Source organism: Schistocerca nitens, chromosome 4 (assembly GCF_023898315.1).
Source record: "Schistocerca nitens isolate TAMUIC-IGC-003100 chromosome 4, iqSchNite1.1, whole genome shotgun sequence".
Classification (NCBI taxonomy): Eukaryota; Metazoa; Arthropoda; class Insecta; order Orthoptera; family Acrididae; genus Schistocerca; species Schistocerca nitens.
Window position 1 is genome coordinate 269,173,281 of NC_064617.1, and position 14,880 is coordinate 269,188,160.

At 44.2% G+C, this 14,880-nt stretch overlaps 1 protein-coding gene across 1 annotated transcript in view; it reads left to right on the plus strand.

Annotated features, from left to right (window-relative positions):
* The window catches only part of LOC126252952 (ribosome biogenesis protein WDR12 homolog), a 45,009-nt gene that overhangs the window by 15,034 nt on the left and 15,095 nt on the right, over positions 1 to 14,880 (plus strand). Inside the window, exon 7 of the mRNA XM_049953966.1 lies at positions 3,858 to 4,104. Coding sequence (XP_049809923.1) covers positions 3,858 to 4,104 — 247 coding nt within the window. The remainder of the gene's footprint in view (positions 1 to 3,857; positions 4,105 to 14,880) is intronic.

Here is a 14,880-nt window from a genome sequence, read left to right on the forward strand (position 1 = left end):
TTATCTCCGTGTTTTAATTGCTTGATTAGCTCTCTTCCCTCCTAATTGATTTTAGTGCACGTGAGAGTGCTTGTGATGCAGAGTGACTGTGTGGTCATTTCAAGTGCATGTTGTACAACACTTTTATCTACTTATTCGTTTGTTTTTATAAGTAAAAGGGCGCTGATGTCCGTGCTGTTGGGCACCCATCATCTCCACACACACACACACACACACACACACACACACACACACACACACACACACACACACACATTTGACTTGGTGTTCTTCCTCTGTTTCTGTGTGCTTCTCTCACATGTCCTTGTTGCTAGTCTTTTCTGGTTATTGTTGGGTTAGGTGCTTCTTGTAGTTGGGGGGGTTGATATGTCAGCCATCACACTTTCTGCCTTTGGGGGCCTCCAGCTGCTGCCTGGACGGGGAACCTCGCTTGCCTTTCTTCCTTTCCCCTTTTTCTGTTTCATTATTCCTTTCTCTAGGTTTTGTTGACCTTCGTTAGAGCTTGGGATTTTCTTTCCTTGGGTTTAGCACACTAGGCCATCCTTTGGTGTGTAGTTTCATTCGCTTGCCTGTTCCAGGTAGGAGGGACTCGTGATCTTGTAATTTGGTCCCTTTAATCATTAAAGCAAACAAACAGCCAAATATAACACCAACATGTGTGATGAGAAGATGTATACTTTTCTGTTAAATAAAGGTTTCATTTTCCAAAACAAAAGTTTGTTTCACTCCAATAATTTCCTGAAAAAATAATGTGTGTTTAAAATGTTGTCCCTCTATTTTTTTTGCGATGTATTTACTGTTAACTTTAATCAAAATTTAACTTGCGGTGTTATTCAATTTCCAGTCTAATCAATGACTCCATTTGACTTTTGTCAAATCAAGTGAAAAATCTGGAAACATACCACAATCAGTCAGGTGTAAAGTATCTCAGAGATCATATTTCAATCTTTAATTTGCTGCACCTCTAAATACAACAGCAAACACAGTTGTCATTACATTCATATCGGCTTCTAATATTTCATGGAATTAAAAGTATCATGTCCTGCTTGATGTTATGAAACTTATGCAAGATTACACTTAGAATGGGCCGGCCGGTGTGGCCGTGCGGTTCTAGGCGCTTCAGTCTGGAACCGCGTGACCGCTACGGTCGCGGGTTTGAATCCTGCCTCTGGCATGGATGTGTGTGATGTCCTTAGGTTAGTTAGGTTTAAGTAGTTCTAAGTTCTAGGGGACTGCTGACCACAGATGTTACGTCCCATAGTGCTCAGAGTCATTTTTTACACTTAAAATAGTCTGTATTTGATCCAGATTCATGCTGATTCGAATTCACACCAAAGTTATTGTGCACCCTTATGTATCAGTTGCTTTGCCAACTCTTTCATTCATGGGGAAAGGAAAGTCAAATAAGAAAACAATGAGTAATTTGCATCCTTTAGACCAGTGATTCCCACCCTTTGTACCCCTACTGAAATCAGATACCAGCTTATAAACACCCCCCCACCCCACTCTACCATCACCAACATTAGTACCTAATTAAACTTTAATATGAAAAGAAATGTTTCTATAACTTTTTTAACTTTTAAAAGGTAAATGATGATTATTCAATGGCACGATTGCTTACTCTATATTTCTAACAACCTTTTTTATATTTGATTTGTTGTCAGTCAAGGCACATCATAAGTTGTGTTCAAAGTCTGTTCATTTCCTTATTTTCGTTTTCATCGTTATCATAGTCGATAACCTATATTCACATCTGTAAATCTAGGATGCCACATTTCTTTCCAATGTGCTGTGTTATAGTAGAGTGTGTGTTTTAGAAAAGCAGTTCCTGGTGGATTGTGAATGCTACCTAAAATTCCTTCTGAGAAAAGAAAACTATCGATAGTGACGGTAGACACTTGCTACAAAATGTACTTCCTCTGCACCACTTCTGTCCTCAGTGATACTTTTTTCACACACACCAAGCACCTCCCGCCTTCCCCCCCCCCTCCCCCCCGCTTAAAATCAACAAATTTAAAATGCATCCACTACACTAACTCTTTATAAATCACTTGATTGCTGGATTCCTTACTCCTGAATGGGCCAAAATTCCAGATGGATGGATAAGAACTCTTCCCTGGCCGCTGGACCAAAGTAAGCCAAATTTGACACAAAACCTCCATGCCCTGAGATGATCAACATAAAGACTGTTTCAATGCAATAGCTCTTGCTGTATAGGCTACCCTGCATGACAGGTGAATAGTGTGGGAACAGTATTGACCTGCTTTGCAGAGCAACCTACACATCAGGGGCAAGAAACTGTTTTCAGTTCCACGACAGGTATGCTGACCAGTGTGTTGTATTGAAGTGGTATTGGCCTGCTTTGCATGGCAGCCTATACACTGTAGGATAGTGTTTCCAAGCCCTTGGCATGCAGGCTGTACTTAACAAGAGGCGTGTTGTGAGAGTGATGCCAGCCAACTTTATCAGCCTCTCTTGCTGGGGCTACACTTGTGGAAGGGCATGCCTTGGGGGCTGGTTGAGAGGGGGGGTGGGCGGAAGAGGGTTTGGTTAGGGGGAGAGGACCAGGAGGGTAGGGGTAGTGAGGGAGAGGGCAGGATGATACATAAAAATGAAGAGGGAGGGGGGAGGAGATGGAAAGAGAGAGGGGGTTGAGGATTAGATGAACAAAGTAAGAGGAAGACAAGATGGACAGAAAGAGGGGAGGGCATGAATGGGGAGAGATGGGAGAATGAGATTGACAGATAGGGAAGCAATGGCTGCAGAGAGGGAGAGGGGAGGGGCAAGAAGAGATGTGCACATTATATGTTATATACATATATGCAGGCAAAATTGTAGGGAAATGGCTAATTATATCCTCTTAGGTCCAATAGGAGCAGTATATATGTTGAACATGTACACAAGTGAAACCACTGGGAAAACCTTAGTAACTATTAATTATAATAATATTGTATTTAGTCTCGTGGAGCCATTATGTAGTTAAAGTTGCATTGTACTGTCAATTAGTTCATTCGTATGCTTCAAAGTGAGTAATTTCTGTTCCATTGCAGGAATTACCGACAATTCGGAGGAGAAATTTTCATGAGATATTTAATATTTGTTACATGCCTCACTTTTATTGTCATAGCTATATAGTACAAAGTACATGTGTAGGGGCGTGGATATATGAACATTATTGTTCATATGTTTGTTGCACTAACTGTAACGTCCACTGCATCATGTCATGCATTAATGATAATATTTTAAAGAGTAATTATTGGGCATTTGTAAGGCTTCAGTTTTAATTAAGGACTGAGTTCTAACAAATCTCTAAATTCAGCCCTATTGTGTTATGATTTTTCTGCCATCTCTAATCATGCCACTACAGTTAAAACTGGTCATACTTCAGCTATTGTTAGTAATGAACGTAGTTTGAAAATACTCCCACCCCAGTAAAGATTTGTAGAGGCCATTAAAATGAATGTTACTGAAAGATAAAAGCCAAGTGTCATATTAATTACTCAGAAGCTAAAAATTGATAGGTTCCTTAGTATTTTGTTCACATTATGTATTTTTTTACTGAAGTAGGTTTGTGTTAGCACCATATTTCACTGTTGCACATTTTTAGTACATACTAACTGCAACCACTCAGATAAAAACTTCATTTTGTAAGCATTCATCCATCTTACCCAGATATGTGCTGTACATCATTTCATAGGAAGTAAACCACCTCCGCTAATTGTAAGACCATATGAAGATGTTCTGACCCGCATATTCTTTCCCTTAGAAGTTTTTACTGTGTGTATATAGAAAGTATGTATTTTTCTATGGCAGTTTATTTTGAAAAATGTTTCATTATATTGTTGATTCTCTTTCAGACTCCTGTACTTACTTTAAAAGGCCATAAAGAGTGCATTTCTTCTGCCTTGTGGATTGACACCACTGAAATATGTACTTCCTCTTGGGATCACACATTAAGAACATGGGATGCTGAACTTGGTGGCATTAAAACTGAACTTGTTGGGAACAAGCCATTTTTTGATGCTGATTGGTCCCCATTGAACAGAACACTTGTAACAGCCTCAGCTGACAGGCACGTTCGTTTATATGACCCGAGGTCAAAAGGTGAGTATTGAACAATCTCAAACTACTATTTCATGAATGTTGATACAACTAAAAATGTTAAGCTATTTTTGTTTGTACCGACTGAGTGGGATATTAATACTTTAAAAGATTTTTGTCTCTTAACAAGTTTCTTAGGTAGATATCAAAAGTGATCTGTGGGTGAGGGGGAAAAAAGAAAAACTTACGTTAAATGGATACCAGTCACATTATATATTTATTTGATCAACAAAGTAGGCAAATGTAGAGTGCTGCTTACCATAAAAAATATATGTTACATTGCAGACAGGCACAATGAAAGACACGTACACAAAGCTTTCAGTCACAGCCTTCATGAGCAAAAGAGACACCCACACACCATTCATACACACAGGCAAGCACATCCACACTCACATGAGTGTCTCGCTCCCAGGGAGCTCACCACTCTTCGGTGAGTTTGTACTTGGCTACCACGGGCCCCCAGCCTTTGCAGCACCTCTTCCTTTCCATGCTGCTTGTCTCTCCTCCTCGTCCTCCTATTCTTTTTCCCCTCCCTGGGAGAACATGTCTTGTATATTTTTGGAAGTGGATGTTGCAGTTTCAGTAGCCCAATATCAGAACAATCCCTCATGGTTTTCTATCTGTCTTCATCTCCATCTCTCCCTCTACCTCTGCTTCAGCGTTTGAAGTTTCTTCTTCCTACCTTTGTGCTCGTGAATGCTGGTTCGCGCGTTTGACACACAATAGGTGACTGGGTAACACACAATTCCCAGCCTAAGGTGGACCCGTATGCCTCACACAAACCCCCTGGTACAGTCCAGGCCCAGGGAGGGTTGATTGTCGTGGTGTTGAAGGCTCCGCTCATTCTCAGGAGTCCACTACGTTGACCTCATCTTGAAATTGTCTTGTTAGTCTGTATGTTCAGTCTGTGAGCTCAAACACGTGCGGCGAAGCATGCGGTGGATTCAAATATTCTATGTGGTAGGTCCTTATCATCTTAATAGGTAATTTGTACTGAGTTGTATTTAGTCTTGCTAGTTTGTGCATAATTTTGGAGGCTTTGTCAGTTGTCAATTTTATATGATGGTTGAAAGTCTGTTTTTCATCTAGATGCAGTCCAAGATAACGTGTGGCTTGCTTCCTCTGTATGCTTGTATTGTCTAATTGGATTCCTCTGTCGTGTCCCTCTGAGCAGTAAATATACAGTTTTGTTGGGAGCTACTTTTAATTTATTTTCTTTGTACCAACTGTTAATTTTCTGAAGCAGTTGCATACATTTTTGTCTCTAGTGCTGTTCTCGAGTTGGTTGACACCACTATGAGCAGGTCATCTGCATAAGCCACCACACCTCTTGCCCTATAGTTACTGTCCAGGGTGTTCAGCAATAGCTCGATTGCGATATCCCAGACTATTGTTCCGCAGATCGAGTCCTGTGGACATCCCTTTGTTATTCTCTTGACAACCTTCCGTGTACCAGCTGATAGCCTCATTTCCCTTAACCTGGCAAAAAGGGACTGCCACCACAAGTTGTCAAAAGCCTCAGCTATGTCGATTAGAATGGTGGCCGCGTATTTGTCACTGATGTTGTTTGTAATTGCCAGAGCTTGGTCAACGGCGTCTTCTATTGATCTACCTTCCCTGAAGCCGAATTGATGGGGTGTTAGGCCGAGGAGGTGTCTGTGTGATTGTAAATGGTCACACAGGAGCCTTTCCTGTACTTTGCCGAGAGTGTTCAAGAGACAGATCGGTTGGTACGTTTTGGGTTCTGTTGGCTCTTTGTCTTGTGATTTCCTGATTATTACTACATTAGCAGTTTTCCAGAGGTTTGAAGTATGCCTGTTAGTAGTTCCTCATACAACATGTTAGTAAGAAAAGGTGTGATTTATTTTACTGTTTGTTTTAATGTTTCTGAAAGTATTTTGTCTGGGCTGGATGCTTTTTGGTTTTTAAGCCTCCTGATTGCCGTAGCAACTTTTTGCGTGATTGACACGGTTACACTGTCACTGATGTATGGTTGCCTCATGCTCTCTCTTAGGCCGGCATGGTGTCGCTCGTCTTGTGTGGGGTCGTCATCTGGGAGGAGCCTGTTCAGAATGTATTCTGCTGTGCTTCTCCATCCTCTGGTCATTGTGCCACCAGCTTGTTTTAGTGTTAACAGAACTGTTGGTGTCTTAACTCATTCTGTTTCTATCTTGAATGGTTGCCCCCAGATGTCGTTCTGTAGCTGGGTTTTTACAAAATTGGTCCAGTAGTCTTGCCTTGTTGTCTTCAGTTGTTTTTGGCATTTCTGTTTAGCATCACAATACAGATCAAGTCTTATCTGTCTTTCAGGAGCTGTCTTTGCTTGTTATTAGTATTTTATTTTGTCCTGTGAATCCTTCCTTGATCTTGCCAGTTCTGTTGACCACGGTTGTTTCTGTCACCACCAGTTTTTGCCTGTGGTATAGCTGCTTCCTGTGCTCTTTGTAGGACCTCTGTCAGTGTATGCAGTTTTGTAATCTATACTGCGTTGAACAGTGTGTAATGATGACACCTCAACAATATCTCGAACTGTGGAAAAGCCGCTTATGACGCTGGGACTGACTGCCTGTCTCGAGTGATCTGCATCAACTGCTCTGGGGAACCACCCAGTCTGGAGCCGAGACTGCCCTCTTCTTGCTGAAGAATGCAAAATACAGGAGATACATGACCAAGCAGACCCCCTATGCCAAAACCAAAAAATAATATAAGGTGACGAAACCCTCTCTCTTTGTCACCTGATGTTCTTCCATGGTGCAGAAATCTATTCCCAAGGTGAACGCTTAGACATAGACGATGCCTAGTGTGCCTGTATCCACCACAAACACCTGTACTTACGTGTGTACACATCAAGGGAAAAAGAGTAAGGACAGAGCAATCCAGCCAGCTTCACAAGGAAATACCAACAACATTTCCGCACTGAGCATACAGAAGGTACAAGAAAAGCAGAGTGCCTCTCAATGCCCCCTTTCCCCTCATCCTCAAAGGGACAGGATACAGGGAAAGGCTCACGACATTGGGATCAAAAGCTGTCCCAAGTGCTGCTGGATGTCATTCTTTCCCATCTGACTCATGAGGGGGATATCATGGAGTTAGATGCATTGTATCCAGGCAGCCCCTCCACTCCCCCTCACTCTTCCAGTGCTTCACCTCCCTGGTGCAAAAATAGGGGTTAATTAAAACTGCACCGATGACATGGCTTCCATACTGCAATGGAACATGAATGTTTAGGACTCACGTGGAGGAACTGAAACTCCTAGCACAGGCAAGTCCCTTGTGCTTTCGTTGTGCAAGAAACGTATTATAAAGATACTGATGTCCCTGTGCTACAGGAATATATGCTATACCACAAGGATGCCCTATCAGGGGGAAAGGGCCAAGGGAGGTGTCGCAGTGTTTGTCACTACTCCTCTGCTCTCCCCATGGCTATTGATCTACAAGCAGTTGCAGTTCAAATTCATGTGTGTCAAAGGATCAGTGTTTGCTCGCTGTACTTCTCTCCGCAAGACGCACTAGACTGAGGCTCTCACAACTCCCACAACTATTCCTCCTCCTGCGAGGCTTCAATGCCCATCATGTCCTGGGGGCTCGACCAGTACTTGCCCTCGGGGTCGGGTTTTAGAGGGCCTCATGACATCTCACGAGCTGTGCATCCTCAACACGGGTACTCACACACATTTCTCTACTGCTACTGGCTCAATCTCAGCCATTGACCTCTCTTTCTGTTCTCCCGCCCTCACAGGCTCTGTTCAGTGGGAGGTCATTTACAACCTTCATTCCAGTGACCACTTCTCAATCCATCTTAACGTACTAAATGGCTCGCCACCTGAAGTTAAGCCCCTAAAATGGTTGGTCAGCAGGGCTAACTAACTAGAGGCGTTCAAGCCAGCTGGCTGTGTTCGAACACCGCGACAGGGTCCAAGGATGGGTGGACCACATCACAGGAGTGATCCATCATGCCACTGACTTCTCCGTCCCACAGTCCTCAGATCACCTTTGGAGGTGACCAGTACTTTGGTGGACAGATGAGTGCCGTTCTGCGATCCAGGAAAGCCATGCGGCTCTTCATCATTTTAAGTGCCGACTGACAGCATACAGCCTTAGGGCATTTAGTCGCAAGGGCCAAGGTTTGACGCGTCATTAGGGAGAGTTAGAAAAGACAATGGTAAGCGTTCCTGGATTCTATCAATCATTCCACTTCTTCTATAAAAGTATGGGAAGCCATCCAGACGATTTCTGGTAAATGCAGCCATTTACTGATAGCAGCAGTGCTGAAAGAGGGGGGAGGGGGTGCCTCCAAACACACCCAGAGACATTGCTCAGCCGTTGGCTGAACGTTTTGCACAAACTACTGCCATTGCAAGCCAGGATCCGGCATTTCGTCACTATAGTGCAACTGTAGAGAGGGAAAAGTTGGACTTCAGGTCCAACAGTTCTGAAACCTACAACTCCCCTTTTCTCCATGTGGGAGCTCGAATTGGCACTGACTGAGATTCATGACACTGCACCCAGTCATGATCAAAAACCAGTACTGCATGCTTCGACATTTGCTAGTGACCTCAAAGGAAATCCTCCTCAAATGTTTTAATCTGATATGGCAGACAGGAACTTCACCAACTCGTGGAGAGAGACAATTCAGGACTGCACATATCCCAGTAGTTATCGGAGCATCGCCTCAACGAGCTGTGTAGGAAAGACCCTGGAACAAATGGTTAAGTCCTCTGATCCAGTTGTTAGAGACCAGGCAACTCCTTAGCCGCTCTGTGTGGATTCCGAAGAGTTCAGTCCACTATCTACAATCTGACCCTCATAGAGGCGGCTATTCAGCAGCGTATCCTCCATAAGCATCACTGTATCGGCATGTTCTTCGATATAAGTAAAGCATACAATACTACTTGGAGACACTGTATTCTCACACAAATGCATCAATGGGGCTTTCATGGTCACCTCCCCATCTTCGTATTGTCTTTCCTTCCTGTCCCAGCAGTTTTTTAGGACCCGAGTTGGTGACACGACTGCTGTCTGATCGATTTGAGCAGGAGAATGGTGTTCCTCAGGGCAGTGTTTAAGTGTTACCCTCTTTGCCATAGCCATCAACAGTATCACATCTACCGTAAGAAGTCCTGTACAGTGCTTCTTATTTGTAGATGATTTTGCTGTTTTGTGTTCCTCCTCCAGTGTTGTAACGGTGAGCCGTTGGTTGCAACTTACAGTGCGGAGGTTAGAGGAGTGGACTGCAAAGACGGGTTTTCAGTTTTCTGCAGATAAGTATATCGGGGGGGGGGGGGGCGGCGGCGGCACAGGCGCGAACCCTCATTTTTTACTCCCAATTGTCGTGGTTACCACAGCTGCGAAATCTGAAAGCCAGAATCCTGAAGGCACTGATCATCATAAAGTGCCTTAGCCACAGGTCTTGTGGAGCGGACAGCGTGCGTCTCCGTCAGTTTTATTGGTCTTTTGTGCGTTTGCAGCTGGACTGCGGTTGCACGGTGTATAGGTCAGCAAGGCCCCACTTACTTGCGGGTCATTGTAATGGTCCATCATGGGGGGGATTCGGCTGGCCACATGTGCTTATTGGACCATTCCCATACCTAGCATCTGTGCTGATGCGGGGGAACTGCCACTCAATGTCTGGTGCGAGCTCCTCATGGTACGTCAGGCATGTAAGTTCCTTGCAGCTCCATGCGTGTACAACACTTGTAGTTCATCTCCACATTTGTTTGTTTTTATAAGTGTAAGTGTGCTGATGACACACACACACACACACACACACACACACACACACACACACACAGAGACAGAGAGAGAGAGAGAGAGAGAGAGAGAGAGAGAGAGAGAGAGAGAGAGAGAGGGAGAGAGAGAGAGGTCCCTGCAGTCCTCAGGTAATGGAAAAGGTTGAGGCCATCTTAGTCCTATGCACGTTATTTTTCTCATGTTTGATCAAGTAGTAGTTCCATTGCAGATAAAGTCCTCACAGCTGGACCATACATTCCAAACCCAGTGCATTGCAGCCACACTCGCATGTCCTGTCAAAATATGACCAAATGTGTTACTTGGGGTAGGGATGCTCATGAGGATGATTGCCCACATCCTTCTACATGCTATATCAGTTGTAATGGCAACCATGCTGCCCCATCCAGTGAATGCCCCCTGTATCTTGAAGTGTGGGTCATCCAGGTGAAGGGAAAAAGTACCTCATCCTATTGCTCGGAAGTTGTTGGCTTGTTGAAAGCCCTGCGTTTTACCACATGGCACCTGTAGTACCATTCTTGCTATGCGTTGCTCCATGTAGGACATGGCGATGCAGACTTGTGGTCTCCAATTCAACACTGCAGTTGCAAAATTGCCCAGTATTGCGGTAACACCCCTGTCTCCCCTCCTACAGCTGCACAAGAAGCCACTAAATTTTCACTCTCGGTGGCAAAATCACCTGTTATGCAATCCACAGACTGGAAAGGACAGAAGGAATACTCCCATGAAGACTTTTTACATCCCTTCAGCCAACAAACATCTGAGTCTTCATCTGCCAACTGTAAAGGCTCTAAGAAATCTCCTCGACTTGGAGATTGTCTTCACCGGCTCGCTGTGAGATACCCTCATCTGGATGACCTCCATTTCACTGTTGTGTTCTGTCTACTGTTCTTCTGCCCTGAAATCCTTAGGCCGACCAAGGTAGAATGCCAATGTCTCTGTAGATCTCATGGATCCCCTCCAGCCTCTGCGCCCTGCAGCAAGGAATCTTTAAAGGTGGCACTTGGCAGCCGTGGTGACTATCATATTGTTCCCTTCTCCCCATTCCCCATTATGGCTCTTCTCAAGTTGACTCTTCTCCAATGGAATGTTAGTAGCATTAGATCCAACAAGGAGGAATTACAGCTGCTCATGGAATCGCAGCATCAGCTTTGTTCTGCCTCCAAGAAAAAAATTGTATCTTTGTGACCGCTTTGACCTCCCCCCCCCCCCCCCCCCCCCCCAGGATGGCATTCCATCTCAGGGGCGAGTTGTGCTGATGATTAGGGATGATGTCCATAGCCAAACCATCTTACTGAACACTCAGCTGCATGCTGTTGCAGTCCACATTTTCTTTCCTTGCTTCACCTTTTCACTTTGTAATGTCTACATCCCTCCATCATTCTTTGTCACATGGTTGGACTTTGTTCAGTTTATTGGTCAACTCCCTCACCTCTTTTTGCTGCTTGGTGACTTTAACATGCACCATCCGCACCATCCCCATTGGGGCTCTGTAAGAAGCTGTCAGAGAGGTGCCCTCTTGGCTGACCTTGTCAATCAACACAACCTCATCTTTCTTTAACACTGAAGCTCACATGTTCCTTTCAGACTCCATTCACACATTCCCATTTGGACCTCTCATTCTGCATTGACCAGCTTGCCTGTTGTCTTTTCTGTCACATGCTATAAAGTGACCATTTCCCATGCACATCCATTTGCAGACTCCTACCCTACCTTCGTGTAAACCCAATTGGCAGTTTTCTAAGGCCAACTGGAGGCTTTACTTGACTCTGACAACCTTTGACAAATAACATTTTGCCAGTTGTGATGACCAGCTGGAATACCCTATGAATGTTATCCTTACTGCTGCAGAATGTTTCATATCTCACACTTCATCTTTACTGTGCCATGTCCTGGTCTCCTGGTGGACTGACTTGTGCAGTGACACAGTTCACATGCGCAAACGTGCTCTGCACATTTTTAATCATCGTCTTATGATGGTGAACTGCATCCATTATAAACAGTTGGGTGCCCATTCCCCAGTTTCTGGTCTCCTGTAACAGATAATGTCATTCAGAACAGGGGATCATCCTCTTTGCTACAGTCAATAACACTGTTATGGTTGTCTCCTGCCAGGCATCTCTGGATCCCTTTTTGCCAAGGACTTTGCAATCTATTGCAGTTCCCCACAGACTTGTCTCCTTGAGTGGCTTCTTCAACAATGTCTTGATTGTCTTTACTTGTGGTGCATCAGCAATGGGTTTCTTCCACCGTCTTTACATCTTGAGCCTATTGCTCTTTTGTTCACTGAAAGTACAAATTTCCTGGGGCTCATGCTTGTTAAAGAACTTCTTGGTCCTGCCACGTGTCTTACCTGGCTGCACGCTACACATAGTCCATCAATGTCCTACATGTCGTAAGCAGTACTTCCTGGGGTGCGGATCAGACCACCCTCCTCTGTTTGTACCAATCCCTTGTCCATTCGAAGCTAGACTATGGTGTTTCGTTTATTTGTCTGTACATCCGACCATCTTATGCCATCTTTGTACAGTCCACCATCGTGGAGTATGTTTGGCCACTGGTGCCTTTTACACTATCCCTGTAGAGAGTCTCTACACAGAAACCATCAAGCTACCACTCCCATTCGGCGTTATGTCCTCCTCAGTGGAAACACATGCCATTTGTGTACCATGCTCATCCAGCGATCCTGTGCCCTCTTTTTCAGTGACTCCCTTGACTGCAAGTATGGACCATGCCATTTTTTTCTGTTACCTCCTAGGGTTTGCTTTCAGATGCTGTTCCGGCAGCTTAACTTCACGTTACCTGCCATGTTCCCGATGGGTGTGAACCCTTCACCACCTTGGCTTCATGCAGTGACCTGTGTTCATCTTGGACTTCATTTATTTCCCAAGGAAACTACTCTGGATTAAATGTATCACTGTAAGTTTCTCACTTTGCACGAAACTTAGCGTAAGCACCTTTGTGGCTCTAAGACTGACTGTGGTGTCGGGTATTGACTTCTAGAACACTGCTCAGTATTCACAGCAAAGTTCTTCGCCGCTATCAGGCCACCCAGTACCTACAAACACACAGTGTTTTTAATTGTGTCATACCATCAGATTCTTTCAGCGCCCTTCAGAGCCTGTGTGCTGTACACAGTCCATCCCTTAGTGCAACTGGTCCAAGAAAACTTCCAGTTGCTCGCTGTTACGGGGCCCCTATGATGTTCATGTGGGTTCCTGGTCACATCGGTCTGATGGGAAATGAGGCTGCTGACGCTGTTGCCAAGGCTGCAGTCCTCCCACCTCAGCCTGGTAACTCTTCCATCCCTCTGGATGGTCTTCATATCGCCGTCTGTCAGCAGGTGGTGTCACTTTGGCATCACCAATGATCCTCTCATGGTAACAACCTCCAGGAAATCAAACCTCTCCCAACAACTTGGCCGACCTGCTCTCGGTCCTCTTGTTGCAAGATCATTTTAGCTAGGTTGTGTATTGGATACTGTCTTACTATCTTTTTAGCCATCACATTTGTTAAGTGGTGATCCCTCACCACTTTGTGCTATTTGTCATCAACCTTTGACAGTTTGCCATACCCCACTGAATGCCCCCCCCCCCCCCCCCCTTTTTAACCAGTTATGTTCTAGTGTATGTTTGTGTCTGAGTTATTGGCCATTGTAGCGAATAATGCGTGGGCTGTCAACTGTGTTTTACTTTTTATCCTTTGTAGCAATGTTTCAAAGAACATTTAATCTTTGGTCTGGGACCTCTGCTGTCTCTATGACATATTTTCTGGACCTTTCTCCTAGTGGAAGTTCTTGTTTTTAGCTCTCTTTTTCCCACTGATAGGGCTTAATATGTAGTTGCTTGTAACTTATTTTTCTTAATAGAGTTGTAAGGTTATGACATGGGCACTAACTGTTGTGTCTGTTAAACACGCTGCTCTCCAAAACAACAGGACAGATATTTATGAAGTTTTCACACATAATTTGAGCATAGTTCAGGGCAGCACGCAGGCTTTGTTTCATCAAAATTGGATTGGTCGGGGGAGGGGGAAGATGTCATGCTTTATATAAAACCTTCTGCTCAGCATAGTAATTTAGATGTTTTAATCATCCTGGCTGCAACCTGTCTCCACTGTTTTTCATATTATTTATGGATCATATGTTGAAAACAATAGACTGGGTGAGATTAAGATAGGTGAACACAAAATAAGCAGTCTCGCATATGCGGATGACTTAGTTGTGATGGCAGATTCTATTGAAAGTTTGCAAAGTAATATTTCAGAGCTAGATCAGAAATGTAAGGACTATGGTATGATAATTAGCATCTCCAAAACAAAAGTAATGTCAGTGGGAAAGAGATATAAATGGATTGAGTGCCAAGTAGGAGGAACAATGTTAGAACAGGTGGACGGTTTCAAGTACTTAGGCTGCATATTCTCACAGGATGGCAACATAGTGAAAGAACTGGAAGCGAGGTGTAGCAAAGCTAATGCAGTGAGCGCTCAGCTACGATCTACTCCTCTTCTGCAAGAAGGAAGTCAGTACCAAGACTAAGTTATCTGTGCACCGTTCAATCTTTCGACCAACTTTGTTGTATGGGAGCGAAAGCTGAGTGGATTCAGGTTACCTTATCAATAAGGTTGAGGTTACAGATATGAAAGTAGCTAGGATGATTGCAGGTACTAGTAGATGGGAACAATGGCAGGAGGGTGTGCACAATGAGGAAATCAAAGAAAAACTGGGAATGAACTCTATAGATGTAGCTGTCAGGGCGAACAGGCTTAGATGGTGGGGTCATGTTACACGCATGGGAGAAGCAAGGTTACCCAAGAGACTCATGGGTTCAGCAGTAGAGGGTAGGAGGAGTTGGGGTAGACCAAGGAGAAGGTACCTGGATTCGGTTAAGAATGATTTTAAGAATGATTTTGAAGTAATAGGCTTAACATCAGAAGAGGCACCAATGTTAGCACTGAATAAGGGATCATGGAGGAATTTTATAAAGGGGACTATGCTCCAGACTGAACGCTGAAAGGCATAATCAGTCTTAG